Here is a 27,850-nt window from a genome sequence, read left to right as displayed (position 1 = left end):
CAACCTGTCTCGTACGCTCTGCTTGTTAAGATACAAGCGGCTGTTTTTAATGAATTTTTCTTCTCACAGCAGGAGATGCAGGTATTAAACTTGTCTTATTATGCAAGTTTGCGATGTAAATATTTTATTGAACAATATTACGACAACCGAAACCAGCATCCATGAAGTAGGTTGATGAGAACTAGAAAGTTTTTTAATGAGATATTCGATTATACTACGCTTAAACAAAAATATGATCAATATTTTCCACATGACTTGAATTTTAGGAAAACCATCAGGTGAGTTTCTGGTTTTAGGCTTTAAACTAAATCTTAAATTGCACTTGTTTAATCAATTTTCACACTATTGCGAGCACAAGCTAGGGTATATTTTTATTCATTGTTAGCTGCCGCTCTAAATATTCTCTCAGAAGCGTTGTTTGTTTCGTTGTTTTAGTCCGTTTTTTGTCAATAATTTTACAGCTGTAACATGTATTATCTGCATTGCAACATTGACAACTCTAGTGAAAATCTATAACATTACTGTAGTGGCGTCTCTCAACAGACAAGTCAACTGAATCTCGCTGAATAAGCTTGAATTGAAATAAAGTCTTTGCGCATGCAAAACCCGTAAGGAATAACAAAATGCCATACCATCGGCATTGTGTTTTATACTGGTTTATTTACCGAAGAAAGATGCATGTTTGTTGCCAGAGAGTTAAACATTTTTAATTACCTTGATGTTAATTACAGTTTTAAAAGGAGGTACAATATATGTTTGATTATTTCCCTTGTAGAAGTTCTGCATCAAACGTTTGTCAAGTATTAAAATGAGATACGACAAACATGCTGCTTCATGGATTTTCAACTTTATTATTGTATTCTGGACGACGCGCCAAACTCACGGTTCCTCGGGTGAGTCTTGAATGCAAAATATTCTTTGGTGTCGTTAACGCTTTAAAAAACTGTAAAATGTATCTCATCCTGTCTGCCCGTATCTAACAGAGTTTGTTGATAATACATACATTGAATCTCTTCTTGTTCCTGGCCGGAAGACATAACAATACTGTGGTTCTCCATATCTAAACAGCTCTAGGCGTATATTGTAATAACTCGATTACGTATTTCAGAGCGAACATTTAACTTATCTACCCTTTTAAAACGACAGCGTTGTCACAGAAAGTTTAAATAATCCGTGGAAAAATTGTTGAAGTAACAAAACATCGAGGAGATAGAACTGAGCTAGATGTAATGTACCTGCAATAACACGGAAAAAAAATCCTGCGACAGAAAATAGTTTTGAACCAGCAGAGAGAGAATATTTAATACTTTTTTATCATTATTTTTTGTTCTGTGTGAAGTGCAGCTAAATCAAATTGCATAATCAGATTGTAAAATTGAATCTCCAAATTATTTCATCCCAACCGGTCGCTCGAGTTTTTACTTTCAAGTTTGCATAATAAAAATGATACACGAGGTACTTGATTCTGAAAATTACCCGGCGCACGACAGACATGCGAAGTTTAACAATCATATTCGATTTTCACTTTAAAATAAAAATAACCCAACGCAGGGGGCTGCGTACGTGATAGGTCGAGTAATTTCCTAGTGCGTTTCTTCAGCGTTTTTTATTTGCTACACCGCGCGTTCCCCGTGCGTTCGCTCGCGCACTGATACTTGTCCTCCCACCTGGCTGGTTTTGTTATTCCTGATTGCGCATGCTTTACGAGTCTGTATTTTTTTGTCTGTTTTCTATTTCAGGATCTCCTAGCCAATGCAAACATGAAACTATTCAATATAATGTTACTATACCCGGGGGAATTCGGTCAGATTTCTCATATCTAGGCGAGGTCTCTAACATGAGAGAATGCATTGAACTTGCTTGTAAGGAAGGCGAGGGAGATCTGGTGTATCTGTTGGACGATCGGTGTTTTTTGATGAAATGCGTCACTACATGTGACCTGCTCAAGGCTCCACATGCTGAATCTGCTGCAGCGCGCCTTAACTGGACAGGTAGGGCATCCAACAAGGCTTGGACTCTTAAAGTTACTAGTTCTTGGCTATCTGGTCTCCCCAAGATTTCTTAACACTGGGGCTGTTTTGTTAGAACGCCGGGTAAAATCTGCTGGGGTTATTTACGTGGACAAATGAGTATAAACAGCTTACGTGCGAATTTAGCGTTTGAAACAAACACTAAGACTATATTACGTCTACAAAGCTAACATTTGCTGCTCGACAAATGTTTTAAAATGCTAACATGTGTCTGACACGTGTTAAATTAGCAGGGAAGTCAGTGTAATGCCTGGCTTAACATTCATCATGACATGATTGGTTTAACTGGCTCGTTCCTAGGCGCCTTTGTATTTACTCGTAGGGGGCGAGAAACGAGAAACGCGATGGTTGATGGTTATTTCAAGGGAATTTCTCGCCACAGAAAAAAAAATTCAAAGCTTTGTTAAAATTCCCTTTCCTTGAAGGGGTGGAGTAGAAGGCTCTTTTCTTTTGGGGACCCTGAATTTTGAGAGAGAGAGAGAGAGAGAGAGAGAGAGAGAGAGAGAGAGAGAGAGAGAGAGAGAGAGAGAGAGAGAGAGAGTGAGAGAGGGAGAAATATTTCCGTTCTGTCGTTGTTAACATATCATTTCATTGATGTAATTACTCTCTCTACAAAGTAAAGATAAAAATAAAGACGGTGGCCAAAACATATACATAGTTATACCGCTCAAAACTATTGTTTCCTTGTGGTAACTGTCTGGACTTAAAAACGACTTCTCTCTCATTAGAGCTCAATGTTTATATTTAGCTGAAGATTTAGAGAGCTTCTACGGTAATTACTATGATAATAATAATAATTCTGCAGTATTATTTCACCTTTCAGGGGTACAAACCTTGCCTCCGAGTAACATCGACTCTACAACTGCTTCAACATACTCGAAACCCACGGAAAAACCTTCGGAAAAACCAACGAGCACTTACACCCCTGCACCAAGAGGTATAGCATTGAGCATGAAACTACGTACTCACCCCACAACTCAGTGCGGTAGTCAATTTTTGAGACATCAACACGTTTAAAAGCTATGGTTCAAGAAAGGTTATTGAACGTTTACAACACTCTCTGGCAGCTCGTGCACGTGCTTTCTAAGTGTCTCTCGTGCTCTCAGATTCTCGCCATAGTTTATGACAGTTTTCTTGATAGCTTAAGCTTTTGTTTTATTTTGTTAATTTACGGTTGATAAGCTTCGCTTTTGCCTTGTTTTAGTTAAACCGGGAGAGAAGGGTCCAGATAATAAAATTGCAAAGTCAGCAGAACATCGTCTTCTCCAAGATTTGATTTACAGTGAAAGTTACAACAAAGAAGTTCGACCAGCGCTTCACGAGAAGGATGTGGTCAAAGTATCGTTTTCTCTGAGCCTCGTTCAGATTGTGGATGTGGTGAGTTACAACTTTTCCTTGTTAGATAAGTAAACATGCTTACTGACTGACTGACCGTGGACTGACTGACTGACTGACTGACTGACTCAGTGAATGACTGATTGACTGACTGACTGACTGACGGACGGACGGACGGATTGACTGACTGACTGATTCTTAATTTGTTGTTGCTGAATCTGGTCAATGCGCTTAACTACACTAGCTGTTTCTCAGGCATGCCACTTAGACTAAAGGAAACAAATATTTTAAGTAAACTTACTTAATAGGCTTGATTGACGATTGACTGACTGACTTATTCTGACTTTTTGTTTAAACAACTGCGATGATTCCTGCACATTAGCAGAAAAACCGAAGAGTTGACATCAAGACTTTTCGTCCGAAAACTTTCAAAGATGACGTTTTCCAAAGGTTTTCAAACCTTATTGGAAGGTCAGTAAGTGTTTTCCGATCTGCCAAATATTTCCAAGGATGCACCGACATCTTGATTGTCAGCGCTATCTGAACGAGCGTACCACAAATCGTCATATATTTTTCTTGTTCTTTCTTACTGTCTCGACGATGGGTAACGCGAAAACACTGACCCCGGTCCGCGGATCCCCACTAGGGGCCGGGTCCGCAGACTACCTATGGACCGGTCTACGGACTACTCCTACGGACCCCTCTACGGACCACCCCCCAAAATAGAATAAAAATAAGAAACAAACATTTCACTTATGGGTTGTCTAATAGATTACTTGTGTCGGCAAAATTTCCAACGTTACAGTGTGCAAATGTAACATTCTTGGGTTCAGGCTCGGGCGCAAGTTATATCATTACACATCGCCATTTCCTTTGCTGTGGCCATACAGTATATTGAAGCCTGGGAAGCCTCCAGGACGCCTCCGGGAAGCCTCTGGAAAGCCTCGAAATTTGTGCTCTTTCCCCTCTGCTATTTTGTTCAGCCCATGCTCGCGTGGATTCGTAAACTCGTTCCAGGCTTCATAATTTGCTCAGCGGAATTACAGATACAAATAAGGTTAAACAACCTAAAAACACACCTCCCATAGCCAGATTGAGCCACGAATGAAAGTTAAAAACTTTTCTTCTTTTTGCCATCGGCATCTCCTTACGCTCCTTACGCTTTAAGGCATTTTTTTTATGGGGGGGGGGGGGGGGCGTGTTAATTATTTCATTTGCACAGTGTAACACGCAAAATTTCGCCGATATGAGTTATCTATTAGACAGCCCATCAGTGAAATATTTTTTTCTTATTTTTATTCTATTTTGGGGGATGGTCCGTAGAGGGGTCCGTAGGGGTGGTCCATTGACCGGTCCATGGATAGTTCACGGACCCGGTCCATAGTGGGGGTCCGAGTGTTTTCGGGTTATCCCTCGGCGATATGACCGTTAATTGATGCAATTAAATTTTGTGGTTCTCATAGGACGAGAAAGCAGAGATACTGAAAGTTAATGTCTGGACAACACAGGTTGGTGGAATATAATTTGCCATCAGATTGGAGAAGACTGTTAATATCTTAGTAGTAAACTAATATCAATATTATTGTACCAGAAGCATATCACCTCGAACGAGGTGATATGCTTCCGTTTGTACCAACAAGAGCGAAAGTGTCACTTTTGTTTTCGCCTTCTTTTACAGAAATGGAAAGACCCTTTTCTGCAGTGGGACCCAGACCATTACGAAGGAATCAGCCAAATCAACGTAGAACCATATTTAGTGTGGCTGCCAGTCATAATTCTCTATAACAAGTAAGCTTTTGTCACCACTGAAAGCTTAGACACTGGCCAGACACTGCTAACTGTTTCTATCTGAATCAAAACCCAACAATAAATGTTCTATTTAGAAAGTGTATCTGTCATAGTCCTCAACAAATAATCTCGGTATCATTAATTTATTTACTGATAGTTTTTTTTCTTGTATATTTCAGTGCTGCTAAAGGTTTTGCTGGTGGTTTGGAAAAGTACAAGACCAAGGTGGTGATTCGCAGCAACGGTACGATCACGTGGTTTGCTGCTACGCAGTTCACCTCATCATGTAAACAGAACATCCGCTTCTTTCCTTATGACGAGCAGTTCTGTTACTTGAAATTCGGGTAAGCACATCCGTGTTGAAACATTATCATAGTGCACTTGTTTTGAATGCGCTCGTCTTATTGGATTATAAATAGCCCCTCTGTTTTCTCCAGTTCGCTCTCAAACTGCATTGCATTGAGTGACTTTCATATACTATGTTCTGAAACACACTGATGACAAACAGCGATCATGGATCGAGGAAATGGCCCAGGGACCCTCTGCCCCTTCCCTCCCCTCCCCCTCTTTTTGCTTATGTGTCTGTGACAAACATGCTTCGTTCAAGACAAAACGCGCGCGACCTTCTAACTCTTATACGGAAATCAGTTTTGACAATTAACCACGCAACATTTATACCAAGTCCTAAAGGGGATCTGATCACTACAATTGCGATCTCACAATTCTTTGAAAATGTCCAGATTGAGAAATGCACTCTCGCGTTTTACTGTACTTTGCTTTATCAAGAATTTTACTCTCTCAGATCTTGGACCTACAGTACAAAGTTCCTGGACATGACCACGAGCCAGACGAAAGCCGACATGTCGTCTTACATTAAGAACGGTGAATGGGAGGTGATAGATGTTCCTGTGACGGAGAACAAGCTCTACTACGTGTGCTGTCCTGATCCGTACGCCGACATCACCTTTACAATCCACATGAAGAGGAAGGTTCTTTACTACATCTTCAACCTTATCGTCCCTACCACCATTATCGTCACCTTCATTCTGGTCGGCTTCTGTCTTCCGCCGATCACAGGTGAAAGGATCACGTTAAACATCACAGTGCTGCTGACCATGACGGTATTTTTGAACATCGCGTCCAACACGCTGCCTTCCACCTCGGACGCCATACCCTTGCTTGGAGACTATTATCTGATTCTGATGATCCTGGTCTGCTTCGCAATTCTCTCCACGTGTATTGTACTGCGATATTACTATGCTGGTCCCACGCGCATGCCCGAACGATTGCGCATAATAATTAACGAATGGATTGCCTCGTTTCTGTTTTTCGTCATCACTAGGAAACCCAAGGGAAAAGGCATCAACCAATGGTGCGGCAAACGAACCGAGCAGGCGTGTTACGACTGCGACGAGACTAACAATCTGATGGCTGCACAGAGCTATATTGTCCAAAATGAGAACAACACTGCCGAGGAACGAATTGCACTCATCGAAATACACCCAAAAAATCCAGTCCCGCGGGTCAACGGGATACAAGGCCAACATCAGCGGGTGCCATTGGGCGCAGCATCATCACCAATGAAATCAAAGAGTGAGCCGGCTATTAACCTCACCAGCGGACCTTCGGGAGCTTCAGAGAAGCGAATACGAAGGAGAAAAGTGTCGATCGTTCCCAAACGGAGCAACGCGTTGAATACAGTGCAGAACAGAGTTATGGACGGGCTTGGTGTTCTGACCCGGAGAGTTAAAGAAGACAATGAACGGGGAGAAATAATCGAGGAGTGGGAGTTCGCAGCCATTGTTCTTGATCGCTTGTTCTTTGTGTTGTATTCTTTGACGTTTGTGATTCCGTTGCTTGTTTTTTTCTGGACTGCTCCGACTCCGAAGACCAGCCTAGTGGAACCACAGTGACGGGTGTATGTTTGATTTTGACAGCACTGCAACCAGGCAATAGTTTACTAAAGGAGGCAGCCTGGCCTAGTGGTTTGGGCGCCTGACTTGAAATCCGGGGGTCTTGGGTTCTGGAGTTGTTTCTCGGTAGACTCTAGACCAACTCCTCGGTCATGCTTGTAAATATCTGCCTCCCGCCAGTTGGGATTTTTAAGCCTATTATGCTTATTTGATTTATTTGTTTCTTTCAGTTTAAGTGGCATGCTTGGACTAGCTAGGTGTAGATGAGCGCTTTGACCACTATAAAGAGCAACGTGTGTAAATCAATGTAAGAAAGATCACGTTTGAACTGCGGGGGAAGATTGAAAGACATGTATGATCAACAACTTAAGCGGCGGGAAATTAAAGCCTCAAAAAAGAAAATAATAATCGGGCTTGAACGGGATTCGAACCCGTGAACTCCTCGTACACAACTGTAATGCAGGTTCCCTTTTGACCAAACATCTATTCATGCAGTTAATGTTCCACGGAATTGACGAAATCTTGTACAGTAAGGAAATAAGGAAATAAGGAAATGCACAGTTGACCTCAAAATTAACTGAAAATTTTGTTCAAGTTTGTTTTGTTCATTTTGTTTTTCTGGAATTGACCAGCGCCCAAGTAAAGTTCTCTTACTTCACTTTTCCTCGTTACTATGACCCCCTGGGGGTAATAGCCATAAGTAAATAAACTACAATATTTAGAGATGAAGCCACATTAGCCTTTGCTGGTGTTCATGCAGGTCCTCTATCCTGCTTGAATTGGAATTTGGAGCTGTTGGTTTTTGTGGAGGGAAGAGAACCGGAGAACCCGGAGAAAAACCCTTTGAGCAACCTACATATGGCGCAGGGCCGGAATCGAACCCGGGCCACATTGGTGGGAGGCGAACGCTCCCACCACTGCGCTATGCCTCCTCCCCATCTGCTCCAAATGTGATGGTAGCCACTGAGGAGAATTACAGTGTAAGACTTAAGACAGAAGCACGAAAGTGCCAATAAAACAGACAAGTGTAAACGATTCGCATGAGTTTATTAACGCATCTTTCTTTCTGATATGATACACATTTTCACAATATAGCCTGAATATATTATAATAAAAAATCCTACAAAAACTTCTGGCATCAAAATAACATCAAAAAACATAACCGACAAAACACACTTTAAAAATACGGCAGGCAAAAAATGAGTTTTTTAAGCGATAAAATAAACATCAACATAAAAAAATAACAGCATTTACGTTGCTGAAAAAGAAACTTTAATTACAAAATGAATTTCCTAGTATTCGTATTCAGAGCAGCGCGACAATTTCGCGGAAGTAGCGGTCTGCTCTAATATATTACAAAAGCTGACGACGTTTCGTGATTGAGTACAAAAATCTACATACGCTGCGGGGATTATGTACACTATTTACATAAATACAAAAATAAACGGTGATTTACTCGTTTGTCTCTCGGCAATCCGCTTTTTCCTCTGATGTGAATCTTAACCTGGTACGCACGTCAATTTACCTGGTTTTAAGCGCGGAATATAAAATTAGAAAACGCATAGATGTATTGTGTCTGTAGAGAAAGGCTCCGCGTGATTCACATTTTTTCTCAGCTGAAGCAAACCATCAAATGGTCAGTTAACTTCGTCTCTGCCCGCAAGTACAAGCTACACGTCAGTAGAAGTCGAGCTAAGCTTGAGAAGTCTCACTTCTGTGCGGTATTTCATGCTCGCTAGTTTCTAGCGTTGTATGAAGGACTGTTGCTCAGTTCAGAGCTCTAGATCAGTCGTTCGTCTTTCTCCAGCTGTGTCATGGAATAAGCTCCACCCTTGAACTCTTCATCGGACGGGTAGTACCTGCCGCTCATCTTACTCATTTGTTTCTTACGGTACAAGAACAGTAACACGGTCGCTATCAACGCCACCAGCAGCACAAATCCTATCGACAACCCGAGTTCCATTTGCTTGTTCTGCTTGCGTGCACTTGCCGTGGGTTCGTACACAATCGGTAACCTGCCTTCGCACAACACTCCTGTGTAGTCAGGCGCGCATGTGCAGCTATAGCCTCCATCGTTGTCTACACACACGCCGCCATTTTGACATTCGTGTTCACCAGTTGCGCATTCATCTACGTTGATATCACAGCGAAATCCTTTGAAGCCGGTACCAGTACAGCTGCAGTAAAAACCATTAACGAGATCAACGCATCGGCCATTATGAATGCACGGGTCACTCGCGCATTCGTCAATGTTCACTTCGCAAGTTTTCCCATTATAACCCGCCACGCACGCGCACTGGTAAGAACCTTCGCTGTTTCGACACGTACCGCCGTTAAGACAAGGCGTCGACAATGTGATACATTCATTCACATCAACTTCACAATAACTTCCGCTGTACCCAGACCCCGTGCAGTCACAGAAATACGAACCCACGGTATTGTTACAAGCGCCGTGAACGCAAGGAGTTGAGGCGCATTCATCGATGTCAAGTTCACATTGTGAACCGTTGAAACCAGTCCCTTCGCAGTCACAATGATAGCTGTTAACGGCATCAGAGCAAATCCCATCGTTTCGACAAGGAACTGGTGAACAATCATCTATGTTAATTTCACATCGTCTTCCGGTAAATCCGGGAACACAGCTACACGTGTAATTGTTGATTCCGTCATGGCAAGTAGCGCCATGCATACAAGGACTGGAATTACACTCGTCTATATTAATTTCACAGCTTTTTCCCGTATAACCTGCCAAACAACTGCAAGAAAAATCTCCGACAAGATCAGTGCATTTGGCTCCATTCTTGCAGGGATCCACAGCGCATTCGTCAATGTCCACGTCACAGTTTCTTCCCGCGTAACCAGTGGCACAAGTACAAGTATAATTTGCCAGGCCGTCCACACACGTGGCACCGTGTCTGCATGGATCGAACGCGCACTCATCTATGTCGGTGTCGCAGTTTTTCCCCGTGTAACCCGGTACGCAAGAACAGCTATAGCTTGCGATCAAGTCTGAACAAGTCCCGCTGTTTTTGCAGGGATTTGGAGAACACTCGTCTATATTGATGTCGCAATTCCTTCCTGTGAAACCCAAAACACACTGACAACTGTAGTTGGCTACCAAGTCAGTACAAGTTGCTCTGTTCTCACAAGGCCCAGAAGCGCACTCGTCAATGTCAACGCCACAGTTTCTACCAGCAAACCCCAATGGACACTGACAACTGTAATTGCCTATTAGATCAGAACACGTAGCGCCATTTAGACAAGGCTTAGAAAAACATTCGTTAATGTCTACTTCACACTCTTTACCAGTAAAACCCGTGACGCAATTACAGCTAAACGCTCCTATGAGATCAGTGCAAGTCCCTTGGTTCTTACATGGGCCAGATACACATTCATCGAGTTCCACTTCACAGTTTCGTCCTGTGAATCCCAGCGAACAACTACAGCTATAGTTTCCTATCAGATCTGAGCAGGTAGCGTTGTTCAAGCACGGATCAGAGGAGCATTCATTGATATCAACTTCACAATTTCTACCGCTGTAGCCCAAGATACAGCTGCAGGTGTAATTTCCAATCAGATCAGAACATGTGCCGTGATTTAAACAGGGTTTCGACGAACATTCATTAATGTCTGTTTCACAGTCTCTGCCGGTGTAACCCGAAATACAATTACAGCTATAATTTCCGACATGATCGTTGCAAGTACCATGATTCAAGCAGGGATTTGAAGAACATTCATCGACGTCTGTTTCGCAGTTTCTGCCACTAAAACCCGGAATGCAATTACAGCTGTAGTTTCCAACAAGATCAGAGCATGTACCATGATTTAAACATGGACGTGCAGAACATTCATCGATGTCCACTTCGCAGTTTCTGCCGGTGTAGCCAAAAATACAGATGCAGCTATAATTCCCAACAAGGTCACTGCATGTACCATGATTTAAACACGGTCCTGAAGAGCATTCGTCGATGTCCAATTCACAGTCTCTACCAGTGTAACCAGAAACACAGTTGCAGCTATAATTCCCAACAAGGTCGCTGCATGTACCATGATTTTTACAGGGACTCGAAGAACATTCGTCGATGTCCACTTCACAGTCTCTACCAGTGTAACCAGAAACACAGTTGCAGCTATAATTCCCGACAAGGTCACTGCATGTACCATGATTTTTACAGGGACTTGAAGAACATTCATTGATTTCTATTTCACAGTTTCTGCCGGTGTATCCTGAAACACAATTGCAGCTGTAGTTTCCAATTAGATCCCTGCATGTACCGTGACTTCCGCAGGGGTTTGCAGAACACTCATCGACATCTATTTCACAATTTCTACCAGTGAAACCCAAAACACATTGACAACTGTAGTTGGCTGTGAGGTCGGTACAAGTTGCATTGTTCCTGCAAGGCCCAGAAGAACATTCGTCAGTGTCAACTTCACAGTTTCTTCCACTAAAACCAAGAGGGCAACTACAACTGTAGTTTCCTGTTAAATCAGAACAGGTTCCTTGGTTCCTGCACGGGTTTGGAGAACACTCATTTATGTTGACTTCACAATTTTTTCCTGTAAAACCAACTGAACAGTGACAGCTGTAGTTTCCAACTAGATCGGAACATGTAGCGTCGTTTAAGCATGGATTTGAAGAGCATTCGTTGATGTCTGTTCCACAATCTCGTCCTGTAAATCCTTGTAGGCATTTACAACTATAATTGGCAATCAGATCCTCGCAGCTACCTTGATTTAAACACGGGTTCGGAGAGCATTCATTAATGTTCGTCTCGCAGTTTCCACCGGAAAATCCCGGCAAGCATTGGCAACTATAGGCACCAGTTTTATCAACACATGTAGCGTTGTTTTGACACGGATTAGGATTACAATCATCAATATCTACGGTACAATTCCTGCCAGTATAACCCACAGTACATGAACAACTGTAGTCTCCATTGCCATCGCTACAAGTACCCTGATTCAAGCATGGATTCGGAGAGCATTGGTCGATGTCATCTTCACAGTTTCTCCCACTGTACCCTACGGGACAACTACAGGAGTAATTCCCCACAAGGTCAGAACACGTCCCTTGGTTTAAGCAAGGATAAGGAGAACACTCATCGATGTTAACTTCGCAGTTCTTCCCTGTATAACCTACTGAACAGTGACAGCTATAGTTTGCAATTAAATCAGCGCATGTAGCGTTGTTTAAGCACGGGTTTGAAGAGCATTCGTCGACGTCGAGTTCACAATTCCTACCAGAATAACCCGGAGCACAACTGCAGCTGTAGTTACCAACCAAATTAAGGCAGGTTGCATGGTTTCTGCACGGGTTCGAAGAACACTCGTCGATATTACTGTCACAGTTTCTACCAGTAAAACCCAGGGAACAACGACAACTGTAGTTCGCAATCAAATCAAGGCATGTTCCCTGGTTTAAACAAGGATTTGGTGAGCATTCATCCACGTTCACTTCACAGTCTCTGCCAGCAAAGCCCACAGGACACTGACAAGAGTAGTTGCCTGTTAGATCAGAACACGATCCGCTGTTTTTACAAGGATCGCTTGCACATTCATCGATATCAGTTTCGCAGTCTTTTCCGGTAAATCCCACAGCACAGTCACACCTGTAACCTCCTGATATTTCATGACATGTCGCACTGTTCTTGCACGGTGTGAACTGGCAATAAAATATCTTGTCCTCGCAATACCGACCCGTATATCCCTGGGCGCACGTGCACCTGAAACCGTCCGTGACATTAACACATGTTGCGCCATTCGTGCAGTTATTTACTGTGCAGTCAGGAATGCGAATATCGCATTTGTCGCCCGTCCAACCAGAGTCACAAGTGCAGTTAAAACCATTCCAAGATGGCACGCAAACACTGTGGGCTGGGCAAGGGTTGGGTGAGCAGGTTGAGTTTCCTTGACAACCTACTGTGACGCGTTTCTTGGTGACGTTAAGGCCATCTTGAGAGTTGGGCGACAGATAATGAACACGGCGTGAGTTAAACTTGATATCCTTTATACAACCCTTGAAAGATTTTGGTGAAGTAAGTCCTACAATGAAACATTTACAAGTTATTAATCTTTCTAAAGTAAGGGGGAATAAAGAATACAAGCCACCACTTATTAACACGATTCTGTTAGAATTGTAAATATAACTATTGATTTCCAGTGAACAATCCGTCAGTCTTTTTTGAATTTGTTTTTGGGTCGCTGAGTGCTGAACCAAATAACCAGTAGAAAGTTAAAGAAGTATATCACAGAACTGTCAGACGACATAACACGATACTATCTATAACCCGATAGCTCGAGTTTACTAAGTTTCCAAACAATGCCATAAAATAACTTTCAAAACGCTAAGGACAATAAAGTAAAACCCATGGCCATCAAGTTCAGGGTGCAGGTTGAGTTTACCAATGAAAAAATCAAACAATACACAGACAGAACCAAAACCGATATAAATCGAATCCCAGTTTACCTTTGGCCTGTGATACACCAGCTGGGAGTCCTCCAATATCAACAGAAACCACAGGCTCCTGGGCAGCATTAAACGCTGCGTCTGCTCCAGGTAGGTCTGCCTGTGCCGTGGTCGCTCCATCCAGCGTGAGAGTTATGTGCTTGTATCTTCGGGTCCAGGCCACGTGATGCCAGTCGCCATCGGACACGGGTGTATTGATCAACACCGCACTCGATCCTGAAATGCACGAAATTTGCTCTGAGTTGTAGTAAATTGGATTTAAGAATTGGAATTTTAGACAGTTCAATCGAACGAGTAAGTTCGTTATGTCCCGTCAGTGCGCATCGCTTTGTGTTTTAACAGGGCAACAATAAACACAAAAACCGACACTTGAATGATCAACTTGAATGTTAGACGCGATGCAGACTCGATAACCCTTGACAAGACCAGTGTCATTCTCGTCCCCAGAGGCCGCGCTCCTTTTGGTCAGCACCAAGAATCGCGACCTCTGGGAAGGTCCAATTTTCTGTGCATACGCAGAGTAATCGTTTCGTATTCTCAGCCAATCCATTCTCGTCCCCAGAGCCCACGATCCTTCTGGCCTGCGGCAGGGATCGAGAGCTCTGGGCTGGTCCAAGACCGGAAGTCCGCGATTCACGGACTTCCCGCCAAATCTGGCAAATCTGATTGGCTGAGAATACGAAACGAACACTCTGCGCATGCTCAGAAAATCGGGTCCGGCCAGAGCTCTCGATCCCTGCCGCAGGCCAGAAGGATCGTCGGCTCTGGGGACGAGAATGCAGCCAATCAGATTTGTCAGACTTGACTCTGAGCATGCGCAGAGTGACGGGAAGTCTGTAAATCGCGGACTTCTGGTGTTACCTTCCCAGAGGTCGCGATTCTTGGTGCTAACCAAAAGGAGCGCGGCATCTGGGGACGAAAATGGACCAGTTTAAAATTTGCATTGAGAGTTTATAGAGAACGAGAAGTTTTAATACTGGCATAAAATCCTTTCGTATGCGTTGAAAAACAAGCGTGAAGAAGGTCGAAATATATTCAAAAATCCGCGAGTAAGAAACGCGAATTTTACTTATGGTTGAAACAAGAAACATACCTGAGCCAAGGTCAGCGGAAAATCTAGCTTGACCGGAAGTGACATCAAGAAGAAGAAATTCTGAATTTCCTCCCCCAGGCTTTCGCCCGGCGTACATAAGTAGAGCATGTGTTTCGTGAGTCCTGAACGATAGAGATCCACTCTGACCGAAGCTCCAATGTGACGAGTTCAGTGAAAGCTCAACATTGCTGTCATTCGATAAAAATGACGTCTCAGAAACTGCAAGAGAGGAACACCATACAGCTCATCAAATAGTTGCATCGCAGAATGCACTGTTAGAAAATGTTTTAAGTATCCTGAAATGGCTAGAACGTGTCGTAACGGCCAATAAAGAGAGAGTTATCTATTATAATAATCCTTTTCCCAATGTCTTGACTGTTTTCAAAAGATCAATTTTGTACACCCATTGTTCCCCCTTGGTTAAAAAAACACAATTAAACAATCCTTTTTCTATTTAAGACAATTTCCTTACCATTTTGACACTGGCTGCCAACAAAATCATTCAAGCAACGACACTCGAACCCAGTCCACGTAGCATCGCACTTTCCTTCATTGGCACAAGGGCTTGGTGCACAGTTTTCGTCTTTCTTGCAGCTCGATTTCGGCAAAAGAAATCCTCCACTTTTTTGTGCAGTTTCGAACGTAATTTCTTCCTCATTTATTGTAACACTTCTTGAACAACCACTAAACGTTACAAATTTGTTGTTTAGAGTAATCCCCAAAACTGAAAACTGATTCAGAAGTCCTCCCATGTATAAATTATCATCAAGATCCGTGATGGCCTGGGAACCTCTTGGCGGTGTTAGGACAGTTTGAAATGTGTCTACGCTAATCGTGACATTGCCGGAAGTGACGTTGACGTGCACTTTGTGCCATCTACCATCAGAAAAGTTCTGGCCAATCACATCGCTGCTTCTTTCGAAGAAAGACTTCGCGTATGCTGCTATTAAACGTCCCTGGTCCAAGGCCAGACCAAAATCCCCTTGCGATGACTGAAATTGAAGTTAGACATCAGTTAAGTATAAATTAGCCCTACTGGTCTCTATACACTTCTTACAAGGTCAAAAGTGGGAGATTCCTACAGCTATTCGATTTTCCCCCCAAATGACTCTGTACAGTACTAGCGAGCTCAGAAATTCTTCGCTATACTCGCAAACTAGTTCTTTCGCGTTGACCACTAAACTTCACTGCCGTCAAAGTGTGTTCGGAAGCTGTACCGAAAACAAGAGCCTGTTACCCATCTTCTACTGATGAGAAGTTGTATTCGTATGAGATTTCTGCCAAATACTTGTGGAATCAATGAAATCGTATATTGAGCTGAGATAACCTCGGCTTGGTGATTAGTTCCGAATCTCTCGTAACCCGCATACCATGCATTTGACCTTTTACCGATATTCTAAGAGGACAGTTGATATCGACTGTCATTTTTTAGCAAAGTTCAACGCTAACACGTTCTTTAAATATAAAAGTGTAAAACATTTAAAAGATTTTTTTTTTTGGACCACGTTCTGGCGTTACTTCACGTCATTATCAAGTCAAAAGAAGAAATGACAACTGGAAAAATATAATATAACAAAACAATAGAGAGAATTTTTGTTCCCCAATGGGTACAATTCCCAAAGGTGAAATGAATTCGAACAAGTATTGATTGTCGTTGGAGGCGCGGTGGCCTCATGGTTAGTGCGCCCGTCTCCGGATCGAGCGGTCCGGGTTCGAGCCCTGGCCGGGGACATTGTGTTGTGTTCTTGGGCAAGACACTTTACTCTCACAGTGCCTCTCTCCACTCAGGTGTATAAATGGGTACCGGCGAACTTAATGCTGGGGGTAACCCTGCGATGGACTAGTATCCCATCCAGGGGGGAGTAGAAATACTCCTAGTCGCTTCATGCTACAGAAACCGGGATAAGCTCCGGCCTGATGGGCCACTTGGCTCGCTTGCAGACTTTTTTACCCTTATTGATTGTCGTTACGTTAAAGAAGACATACCCCTGTAAACGCCAGCACTCCGCTAGGCAGTGTGGGATCAATTGAAAACTCCAAAGAAAACGATGTAATGTTAGCGGCAGCAAATTTAAGACCAGAATTATCATCGCTATCAAACGTGGCTGTGATTTGATGCTCGCAGAAAGAGCCCACGAATCCTTGGGGACAGCGACAACTGAACTGGCTCCACTCATCTACACATGCGCCGCCATGCCTGCATCCATGGTTACTACAGACATCCTGTCTCTGGCACCCGGTGGAGACTAGGTACGATTGAGCAAAAACACCCTGTAGACCGGTATCCACATTGTTGTATAGAAAGTCCTGAAAAAAAAAAAAGAACGAATGCAAACAATGTGAGTTGATCAACTCGGCGCATTGTGAAGACAAAATGCAAGTTAAGAAGCATCTCTACTTGACTATTTCTAAGGGCCACCGAGGGCATAAATACCTTGATACATCCCACAAACGAGCCATCAGTTGCAAGCTGCTGTTTTATCTGCGGGACCAACTTTCTCAGGCCTCCAAAGTAAGGCAGGCCAGAAAACTGTGAGCTACCATCACTGGTTGTACTGACGGTGACTGAGGGGCACACAGCACCACAAATGTCCTTGTCCGTAAATAAAGTGGCCTGGGAACCAGATATCTGAACAGTTATCTGGTGCCAGGCCCCGTCGTTCAGACTGCTTCCTAACTTGGCTGTTGCCGTGTCCAGGCCAGTGTTGAACGACAGACGAATTGAACCGTTTGTTAGCTCTAGGATCACGTGGTCTGGGTGCTCCTTTGCGAGGTCCTGGAAGAAACAAAAAAGAAACAAATTTAGTTATAATTAATCAAATCCAAGGAGAAGGCGACGGAGACGCGTACAAAATGTCGTCTTCAGCACCTATAGAGACAACCTTACGAGTGGGTAATTTTGATAGCAATAAGATAAAAGGGTGATCAGTTTAACAATTTGATGTCAGTTTTTTATGCGTCTGTCCTCTTATTGATGATGAATTGCGTCATAACACTGTCAAAGTGGCTGTGGAACCACGAGCCCCAGGCGAGTGGTTCCACAGCAAACTTTGACAATGTTATGACGAAATTTATCATCAATAAGAGGACAGACGCGTAAAAAACTGACGTCAATTTGTTTTTAACAATAACAAGACCCCAAAATGGTCAAATGCCGGGAATAAATGAGGGGAAAAGACGCCGTAAACTTGCCGTAAACAAAGACAAGTGAATTTTATTCAAAATGACGCGAACATTGTCGATAGCTCTTCTCACTTTTTCATTGGCTACTTAAAAAAGTCCATAAAATCTCATTGGTTTATAAGTTGACAGTTTGACAGCTGAGAGTTGAACTTGAGAGCTTGCATAAATTAAAATTTTAACCGTCTGTACTCTTCTTGATGATAAAAATGAACCAATCAGCGGGCGAGAAATCAGGCAGTTATTGTAAAACCGTTATTTACTTACTGCTCCCTGGTAGAATAAGAGTCCATCCGGCAGAGTTGTGCGGAATCTAAATGAGAACACCTCCGATGGGAACAATCGAAAATTCAAGGCAGGAAGGTATGATCCACGTTGAAAACTAACAGAAAACAGCACTTCACAAATTCTTCCTCGATATCCCTCAGCACACTGACATAGGTAACTATCAACATTATTCACACACGTGCCACCATTTCTACACGGATTGGAGGAGCATTCGTCAATGTCAATGTCACAGGTCAAACCGGTATAACCCGGTTTACATAAGCAGCTAAACCCATTTCCACCAAGCTGGCACGTTCCTCCGTTCTTGCACGGCTGCGCAGAGCAGTCACTTAGTGGAACCTCGCAGTTTTTTCCAGAAAAGCTCGCAGTGCAAGTACACCTGTAGCCATTCACTAAATCCTCGCAGGTGCCTTGGTTCTGGCAAGGATCGTCAAGACATTCGTCCACGTGTTTATCACAATGTGCACCCGTGAATCCTGCTAAGCAAGTGCAGTTATAGCCACCGGGCGTGTTGTGGCACGAGCCCAGCTTTCCACATGGTGACGAGCGACATTCATCCACATCAATATTGCAATAAGAACCGGTCCAACCGGTTGGGCACGTGCAGTTTGAACTGTTGCCATGCAGGCTGCACGTGCCATTGTTTTGACAAGGATTGGGCTGGCATGAAGAACTACTAAATTCACAGTGGAGACCTGCAGGGAGAGGAAAGGATGATACAAGGTACAAGTATCCGTCATTACAGGATTATCTAACTGAAAAAAAAAAAAAAGGGCTGTGTGCAAAACTACTTTGCACGGGGCTTCCTAAATCCTAATCAGTTGCCCAAAAACAAAAACTATCAAAGAAGTTACTAACTCACGTTCAAAACCGCTGCAAAAATATATTTCAACAAACAACTGTTTATTGCAACAACAAGGCGACATGCGGCGTCGACAAAATCTGGATCGGACTGGACCGGATCACGGATCGGATCACGGACCGGATCACGGATCGGATCACGGATCGGATCGCGGATCGGATCACGGATCGGATCACAGAAAAAAAAACGTTTTAAAGCAAAAAAAAAAACCAAATCATTTATAAGATAATAAAAGATAAAAAATAAAAGTGGAAAACTAAAATATGTTAAATAAAAATAAGAATCCCGAATTTGACGCAATGACATGTTAATTACAGAGAATGACAAGAGGTCATTTAAAAAGCCACAGAAGCGCCTGATTTACGACGAATTTAAATTGTAATGAACAGGCAGATGTAGTTATATTTGAACGTTAGTTGGCTTGAAGCTTGCGTGAACCTCCCATTCTCGTTTTTGAAATTGTTGTTAGTATCAGTAGCTAATTCTCGGCTACTTCTTCGTATCAGATGTGAGCGTTACAGTTAGCGTTACAGTTAATGAGAAAGCTTACGTTCGACAGCTCAAGGACATGACTTGCTTTAAAGGAGCTGCGTCACGATTTGCGCATCTTGAAAAAACTGGCCTAGTTTTTCAAGTTCGTCATTTGCAGTCCTCGTTAATCTTTGCCATCCTTAACGATCCTCATTCCGTTTTGATTTGTTCTTGCCTCTTAAGTGCTTTCTATCCAAGAACACGATCATTTTAAGGTTTTATTCCATATAAAGGCAACTCTTTACGACCCTAAAAATGACTTTAAAAATCGTGACGTAACTCCTAAAATGTTGTCTATTCTCGGGTTGCGTTATCGTTCACACTATCGAGGTTATTCCTATATTTTTTTGTAAAGCAGCTGTATTTCCTTGAAATACAAATGGTCTGTTTCGTATTATTCCAGTACGAAATATCGTATTCCAAACTCACATCTTGTAAAAGTATAGACTTGTCTCAGAAACGGAAATTGTTTGAAATCATCAGGTGTTTAATATTATTAGTGTTTTTAGTTTTTGTGTTTCGATTCATACGTTCATCCTATTATTACCATGCTGACGCGTTTTATGACAGTTTACCTTTGATGCAAGCGAATATACGAAATATCATTTATCTGAACTGCGGAGAAAGATATGAAGACATGATTGATCATCGCAATCAAAACCCAACAGCCTGAAAAAATTCATCTATGACCAGCTCCCAGTTGGCTTGATATTATAAAAGAATAAAGGAATATCACAGCTGAATTGAATAAAACGTTCTGCTCACAGTAGTCACTCTAGTGTAATTTGCTCAACAAAATTTTGAATTTTGAATCTTGAATTTTGAATTTTGAATATTTTTCCTTGATCCGATCCGTGATCCGATCCGTGATCCGGTCTGATCCGATCCAGGTTTTGTCGACGCCGGGCGACATGTACAAGACCTACATGGACCCCGCGACGTTTTAACCTCAGTTCACAGGAACTCGAACATTTTCTCAAAACTAACTAATTTGCATGGTGGATGACAACTTTTCGGGCCTACCCAAAAGTAAAACTTACCCTGAAATCCTGTTGGACAAGAGCATGTGTACCCAACTAGACCAACACTCTCTATACATGTACCACCATTTTGGCACGGGTTCGACAGACACTCGATGATGTTGGCTTCACACTGATTGCCGATAAAACCAGCAGGACAGTCACATGTGAAGCCATTCAGTTTGTCCTTACATGTGCCGCCATTGAAACAAGGTTGTGAGGCACACTCATCTGTGTCATTTTCACAAAGGTGTCCTTCAAATCCTGCAGCACATGTGCAGGAAAAGTTCCCTGGAATGTTAAAGCCACACAATTAAAATACATAAATAAATATTACATGTGGCTGAAACAATGCATTTTATTAATTCCACATCTGATCTTGAGTCTTGTGATAATGTCAACAAGCACTCAGATAGCAGACGCTTTTCTAGCTTATTCAGTTACCTTTCTAGTCACTGAGGCTGGTGTTTACTTACTTTTCTTTACTTCACACAACACATCATGCCGGTGTACAAATTAAAGCAGCTAATGTGGTTGTTAATTGACAATTGAAGAATCTTCTCACGGAAGGTGCAAGTTTTACATGAACCGTAACTGCGCATAATTTATAGCGTCATTAGCGTGCGCCTGTGCACGCGCAAATTGAAAACATGACGGATTTGCCTTGATATTGAGCTCTGTCAGTTGAAAAATGGCTCTAGCTCACCAACGAGCATGTGCACCCCAATTTTTTTTCCAGTCGTTGTAATCAACTAATCATAAGCTTTGCGTGAGAAGAGACTGATCTAATTTCTATTGCTGAAAATTGAATAAATAAGAAAAATAGCAAATACACTGTGGTCTTTTCTATTTTGCAGTTGGTAACCACGTCAAGAAATTTGGTTCAAATTCTTAATCGAGGATTTAGCTTTCTGTCTGAATCAAACTTAAACGTTTATTTGTGTTTCGACACAATGTATTGACTGTAGTTTAATGTGTGTTCTTATGAGTCTGCGCTTACAAAGATGTTACAATTACTGGGAATGCGTTCTTATAATAAGCATTAAATAATGCAAAAATGGGGTATTTTTAATGCCTCACTGCTCCTTAATGAGCATGGGCACCCCCCTTTTTTATTTCAAAATTGAAGTTGTCATATGACAAATATTCAGTGGACAAAGTTTGAACAAAAATCTATTGTCACTTTTATTTCAGAGGAATTACCTTAATGAAACCCCTGAGTCCCTGGTGATGATGAAGAAAACTGTTTGTTGTTTTAAGTTTGGTTTGAGGCACATTTGATCAACCATAGCTAAACGATGACTTTCAAGTATAAAGGTATTTTATGAAACTGTAGTGCAGCTTTACAATACAGCAGCATTTTACACACGATATCAGAACATTAGTTTTTAGTTAACTCTTGGTAAATGCGCACAGCTAGCCCATTATGGAGTAAGGCTTTGCAATATGCATGCCATGACACTCAAAAGCTCACCTTGAAAGTTGTTGCATGTTGCACCATTTAAACAAGGTTGGCCAGAGCAGTAATCAATGTTAACATTACACCGTTGACCAGTTGTTCCAACAGGACAAACACATTGATAACTGTTAATTCCATCAACACATTGTTCAAACTGTTGACAAGGGTTTACTGAGCAATCATCAATGTTCTGTTCACAGTTTAGCCCAGTGAAGCCAGTGACACATGTGCAGTTATAGCTGAAAGGAATTTAATTTCTGATGAGTAAGTAAAGACAAAATTATTGTAAGTTGAAGGTTTCACACCCAATTAAGTTTTCAAGTTCACACTGAGAAGTCAACCGAGTTTGCCCCAGCATTCACTCTTGAAATCGCACTCAGACTGAGAAATAGTCTGTGTTTGCACTCTCCAGTCATCCAATAGCTTATAAATTGGAGTCTGGTGAACTTAATTACAATCTATAACAATCAACAGATTTAACTTGCATGAAAATACACTAAGTTGATGACCTCCAAAAAAGAGTGGCAGTCACACTTGGATAGTGCAAACTGGATTGGGTGCGAAACCTCCTACCCCTAAAGAAGAGACAGACTGCAATAACTCTACATGTCTTGCTGAAGATGGCTAAAAGTAAAAGCAATTTATTAATGACTTCAATGAGATTTAAAGCCATGACCCGGGGCCACTAGTACGACGCATGATGCTCTAGTTACAGATGGAAAACAACGTACATCATATACCTACTGTAGTATCACAGGCATGCAATGCATGCATAGGGCTCAAAGCAAGGTTGTCACCAAGTTCAAGTATTTGTCAAAGTAGGCAGCTGATTTTGCAAACTTTTCATAAGAATATTGGAATAACAACCTGGCAGAGTAGCCACATGAGACCATGTAAGTAAACAGTTTTTTGGGTTTTTTTTTTGACAACCCAGCTTAAAGTGCAAGAAGCCACACCATGCATGCAAGTTTGTAGACTACATGTACATCTGTTTGCCCACATTCCTGACCTATGATATTTGGTAACCAATACACCAGTAATGCTCATTGCTTACCCCAAGATATTTTCCACACAAGTTGCACCATTCTGACAAGGGCTGCCGTCACACTTTGTAACTGTTACATTACAGTAAGGTCCAGAAAAACCAGGTGTGCACTGACAGCTATAACCATCAATGCCGTCAACACAGGTACCACCATTATGACAGGGAAGAGCTGTCTGGTTACACTCATTTATGTTTGTCTCACAATGGATTCCTAAGAAAATAAAACAACAATAAATTAACTTGAAACCATTAGAAACATAACTGGGCAGGAGAAGGGGGGTGGGTGTAGGGGTGCATTTGGCCTAAAATTCTCCTGTAACCCATTTTTAATTAATGATCCTGGGATGAGTCACCTGTACTGAATGTATAAAAAATAAAATCAGAAATAAATTTTACAATATTTAGAGAAGAAGCCTCATCAGCCTTAGCTGGCTTTATACAGGTCCTCAATCCCAGTCAAATTGGAATTTGGAGATCTTGGTTTTTGTGGAGATAGACTAAGAGAGGAAAACTGGAGAACCCAGAGAAAAGGCTTGGAGTAAAGCAAGAACCAACAACAAAATCACCCCACATATGGTACTGGGTCAGAATCGAACACAGGCCACATTGGTGGGAGACGAGTGCTCTCGTCACTGTGCCATCTTCCTGCTCCCCAGCCAATGACTGACCCAAGGACACAACACAACACAACAACCACATCAAAGGACTCAGGACAAGGGGTTTCAGATTACAAGTATCACTTTCATTTGTGTTTGAAAAAAACAGTAACGATGAAGGAGTTTGGAGTTGCAATATTGATATTTTCAAAAGAATTACCATTACTCACCAGTAAATCCAGCATGACAAATACACTTATAACCTCCAGTCTGAAATCTTTGACACACAGCATTGTTCTGACACAGGTTAAAATGACAAATGTTTATCACAGCCTCACATCTCTTCCCTGAATGTGATTCAAAGGGATGGTGTAAAAGAAGAAGCACGATCGAAACAAAATCATTCAGACACAATGTAACATTAAATAATTAAACACAAAATTGAGGTTACTAGCTCTGCTGCAAACATACACTGATCACTTAACATATACAGGCAGTGCACATGAAAAACTTGATAGGAGGAAGAGAAGGAATGCTAGAACATTCAGTCCTTTGGTTGCCCAACTGGCAAGTGAAGTTTATTGGGGAAGGTTTATGATGACCCGACATTCAAATCACAGATTCTGAAGTACTTTTAGTGTGCTTAAAGAGATGACGTTATCTGGAGCCTTACAGTAAGAATGACTTTCAGGCTGCCCAGTACCTTAAGGAGGGTAATTCTTATTATTCCTTGCCCGAAATTTGTTTTCTTTGTGTTCCAACTATTAGTGGTATTGGGAAATTCTCTGAAAAATTTTTGAGTGTTTCTAAAGGTGAGTGCAATTCGAAAGAATTTTCAAATATCACAAGATGTGTAAATCGTTAATTGCTATTATGAACTCACATGTACGTATGATTACCCATATGATATATTTATAACAGGACTGAGAAAGTTACAAATGTACAGGTCTGTATCAATTTGCATCGAAGTGCAAACAAAAAATCAAATTGGCCTGTTTTTAGCTGAATACAATAAAGTCATACAGTAAAACAATTCATATTAAATAACAAAATAAATAAAAATAGGGATGGTCTGGGATGGAAAGGAAACAGATCATTTTCTTTCTTTCTTTTCACCCTTCCTTTTCCTCTTCCATCATTCCCATTCTTCCCTTTTTATTTCCTACTTAGTTTTCATCCTTTCTTTTATCTTACCTCTCACCCATCTTTTTCCCTATATTCCTTCCAACCCTTCTCTTTTGATTCAGCATTTAGAATTAGGATACAACACTAAATATGAGAAATCTCTTTGCTGGCACAGTGTATTATATGGTCATATATGATGTTGCTCTCAGGAACTGATTGGAACTGACTGTATGGCTTGTGACTTATTGCTTTTAAAATAACCATGTCATTAATATTGGCAGCGTGTTGATCTAGTCTTACCTGTGAACCCAGAGGGGCAGTGACAGGTGTAGTTATTACCTCCACTCTCAGTGCAGGTTCCATTAAAGTAACATGGATTGGACGTACACTGCTGACCAGCTACAGTACACAAACCTGCAGAATTATGTATAAAATAGTTTAAATATTTTCTCATTATATGACCTGTGATGACCTAATACTGTACATCCATTTAGTTCTGACAAATCAGTTCTTTACATGTCTGATTTGTTTGTTAGCATGACTTGCTCTTAACTTCTTACATCTTTGATAGTAAGTAGCCTGCGTTGCAGGCATAAACAGGGAGGGGGTAGGGAGGAAAAAATGCAAGGAAGAAGGGGACACAACCTAGGATCACGTATGCATGTTTATTATATGGAGAAGAGTGTTTTACTGGGAACTAAACCACTCGTAGATTCCATACGCCACTTCATCCGGGACCCGAGTGGCGTATTTTCCATATGTCACCTTTGTGAGTGTTGTATCGTTCAATGACTTCACGATTCCCGCCTTTTGTTTTTGTTGAATTGGTTTCTCCATATAATAAAAAGAACATTACACGTTGGCTCGAAGATATGAATTTTATGTTCGAGTGGCAAGAACAATATCTCACTCGTTCGCTTCGCTCACTCGTGAGATATTGTTCTTGCCACTCGAACATAAAAAAAAAAATTCATATCTTCGAGCCAACGTGTAATATCCTCTATGTATGCCTATGGCAGGGAAAGTGTTATGTTAAAGGTCCACGGACATCTTGAGTCACCAAGCAACTTTAATGATGAAAACTATGGACCCAATCAATTCTAACAGGGTTCCTTCCTAAACTTTCAGTATTCTTGAACATGCTTGTTGCGCTTGCCTCAACTCAGAGCTAAAGCACAAGAGAGAGGTGGGGACAGCCGTAAGGTGCAAATTACAAGGATTCAGCCAGGCTGAAATTATGAACTGTAAAACCTATGGAACCCTGCAATTACAAGCCCCATCACAACAAAAGATATTGCCAGTCCCTTGGCATTTCGTTACATCAGGCTTGCACTGCATTATAAACTTAGTACATAATTTGATGCCTTTGATTAGGGGTTGCTGGGGAACTTTACGGTATTAATTTGATATATGGTGTAAAACATTTCATCTATTAAATAATTAACTAATTGAGTCAGATAAAAAACTTAAACATACCAGCAGTGATAACAACCAAGAAGATCCACAGAAAGTGAGACATTATAATCTTGTCTTTGATCATCTATCCATTTAGAATCTTTGCATTTAAATTCCACAACAGTTACATATAGTTTGGAAGGTCACATTCGCGTCGTTTTGAATGGCTGACTATAATGGAAACATCCTTTAGATACCCTGACATAACAGGAAGAAGAATTAGGAACACACACTATCTTATGGACGTATGCACGCGCGCGATGAATTACAGGGTGACAAATAGCAGCACAAAATCATGCAAGAAGAACGTAATCTCGCGCAGACTTGCGTTCATAGATTTTTTTTTCTTCTGTATTTCAGGGGCCGTTCTTCAAGGTATTTAAGACACCTTGTGTGGAACTTAATAAATTCAAAATGCGGTTAACTTACCTGTTTGTTCTCAGCTAGCTACAAACACTGAAATATAAGCTTACTCTCCATTAATAGAGATACGCTTAACTAATAGACTCTGATACTGTGTTACAGTTATAAAGCGACACCAGGAAACTTTTAGTAACGTTACATTCAGTTTCATCAATTCATCAGACAGAAAGCGTCTTAACCCGGCTTTGATTCCGTTGAAAAAGTCACTTAAACAAGAATAGAATCGAACATCTTCCTGACACTTACCTCGCTAAAATCCACACGACCGAAACCAATCGCACCCGATCGTACCGCAATCCATGCTGAAGCGAACAACGGCGAAATGTTTCACTGTGAAGTTTCCCAAATTCAAATTTATCGTGTGCAATACTCGGTCGAACAGCTGCCTCGAGAGTTTTCAACCAAATTGCCTCAATATTCGACAACTCGATTTTGTATGCAAACTTTCAGCGAGTTTCTATGCCAGCACAAGATCGAGCTAGATCGAGGCTATTTCATCGTTATTTCTGGAACACCTGACCACCAATCAGAAACTATCATGGAGACCCGCTTCCGTGTAAATGTGCAAACAAAGAATCCCGAGACGAGACGAATCCGGTGCGAGACGACTGGGAACGAGTCAAATTTTGCCGGAATCGTGCTACGCCCCCGGGTAAATTTTAACCCCCTCCCCCTCCCCAAAATATGAACTTAAAAGTATCCTGCTCTCCGTCAATTTAATTCAAAGTAAATGAAGGATGTAAGGGAATTCAACAGAAAAAGAGACAAGAACTCCTTGACTCAAGACAGGTCAACGATTTTGGCAAGAAAATATAATGCATCGCATGAATGAAAGCAATCCTTGAGCTACCATAGATGGAGAAACTTTGCTTCTAGAATCCACACGGGAAACGTTCTAGACTTTCTAAGGTAGTATTACGGCTGTAGGAAGTCCCAACACAAAGGGTGAGCTCCCTTACCTCTTCCTGGTTCTTTCTGGTCTAGTTCTGACCATCTCTCTGTCACGCAACCAGAGAGCGTAGCGTTACGTGACAGAGAAAGGATCCTCTTCCTCGTGCTTTTTGCGCGTCCCGGACCCGTCCCGGACATTTTTACGCTGTGAGCTCAGCTTTTGCTGACTTGCGCGAGATGAGGGCCCAGAGAGGAGACACCCTGGTAACGAGGTTGCCGATCTACAGTACGTATTTTAGCTGGAACAGGAATTGGCCAAGCAGAAGACTGATTTCGGAAGGAACTCTC

The 27,850-nt window shown here is 41.8% G+C and overlaps 2 protein-coding genes across 2 annotated transcripts; one reads left to right on the top strand and one right to left on the bottom strand.

The window, feature by feature from the left end:
- The first annotated feature begins 7 nt into the window (after positions 1–7).
- LOC110056785 (neuronal acetylcholine receptor subunit beta-4-like) lies at positions 8–8,101 on the top strand. The gene is made up of 9 exons (XM_020763326.2): positions 8–278; positions 776–893; positions 1,740–1,991; positions 2,854–2,967; positions 3,235–3,407; positions 4,829–4,873; positions 5,044–5,153; positions 5,333–5,497; positions 5,956–8,101. Exons 2-9 carry the CDS (start codon positions 809–811, stop codon positions 7,064–7,066), a joined length of 2,055 nt encoding a protein of 684 aa, XP_020618985.1. The 5' UTR covers positions 8–278; positions 776–808; the 3' UTR covers positions 7,067–8,101.
- On the bottom strand, positions 8,097–27,781 carry LOC110056782 (uncharacterized). The gene is made up of 14 exons (XM_020763317.2): positions 26,858–27,781; positions 26,210–26,386; positions 25,034–25,147; positions 23,839–23,955; positions 23,022–23,223; positions 21,983–22,206; positions 20,530–20,799; positions 18,076–18,791; positions 17,063–17,404; positions 16,615–16,935; positions 15,101–15,620; positions 14,629–14,847; positions 13,536–13,751; positions 8,097–13,111 (listed from the first exon to the last, which is right to left on the bottom strand). The coding sequence occupies exons 2-14, from the start codon at positions 26,271–26,273 to the stop codon at positions 8,847–8,849; spliced, it is 7,590 nt and encodes a 2,529-aa protein (XP_020618976.2). The 5' UTR covers positions 26,274–26,386; positions 26,858–27,781; the 3' UTR covers positions 8,097–8,846.
- Between the last annotated feature and the right edge of the window lie 69 nt (positions 27,782–27,850).

This window comes from Orbicella faveolata, unplaced genomic scaffold (genome assembly GCF_042242905.1).
Source record: "Orbicella faveolata isolate gen_17 unplaced genomic scaffold, um_ofav_v1 contig_36, whole genome shotgun sequence".
NCBI classification, from domain to species: domain Eukaryota; kingdom Metazoa; phylum Cnidaria; class Anthozoa; order Scleractinia; family Merulinidae; genus Orbicella; species Orbicella faveolata.
The sequence above is the reverse complement of the archived record's forward strand: the minus strand, read 5'-3'. Positions and strand labels throughout refer to the sequence as shown.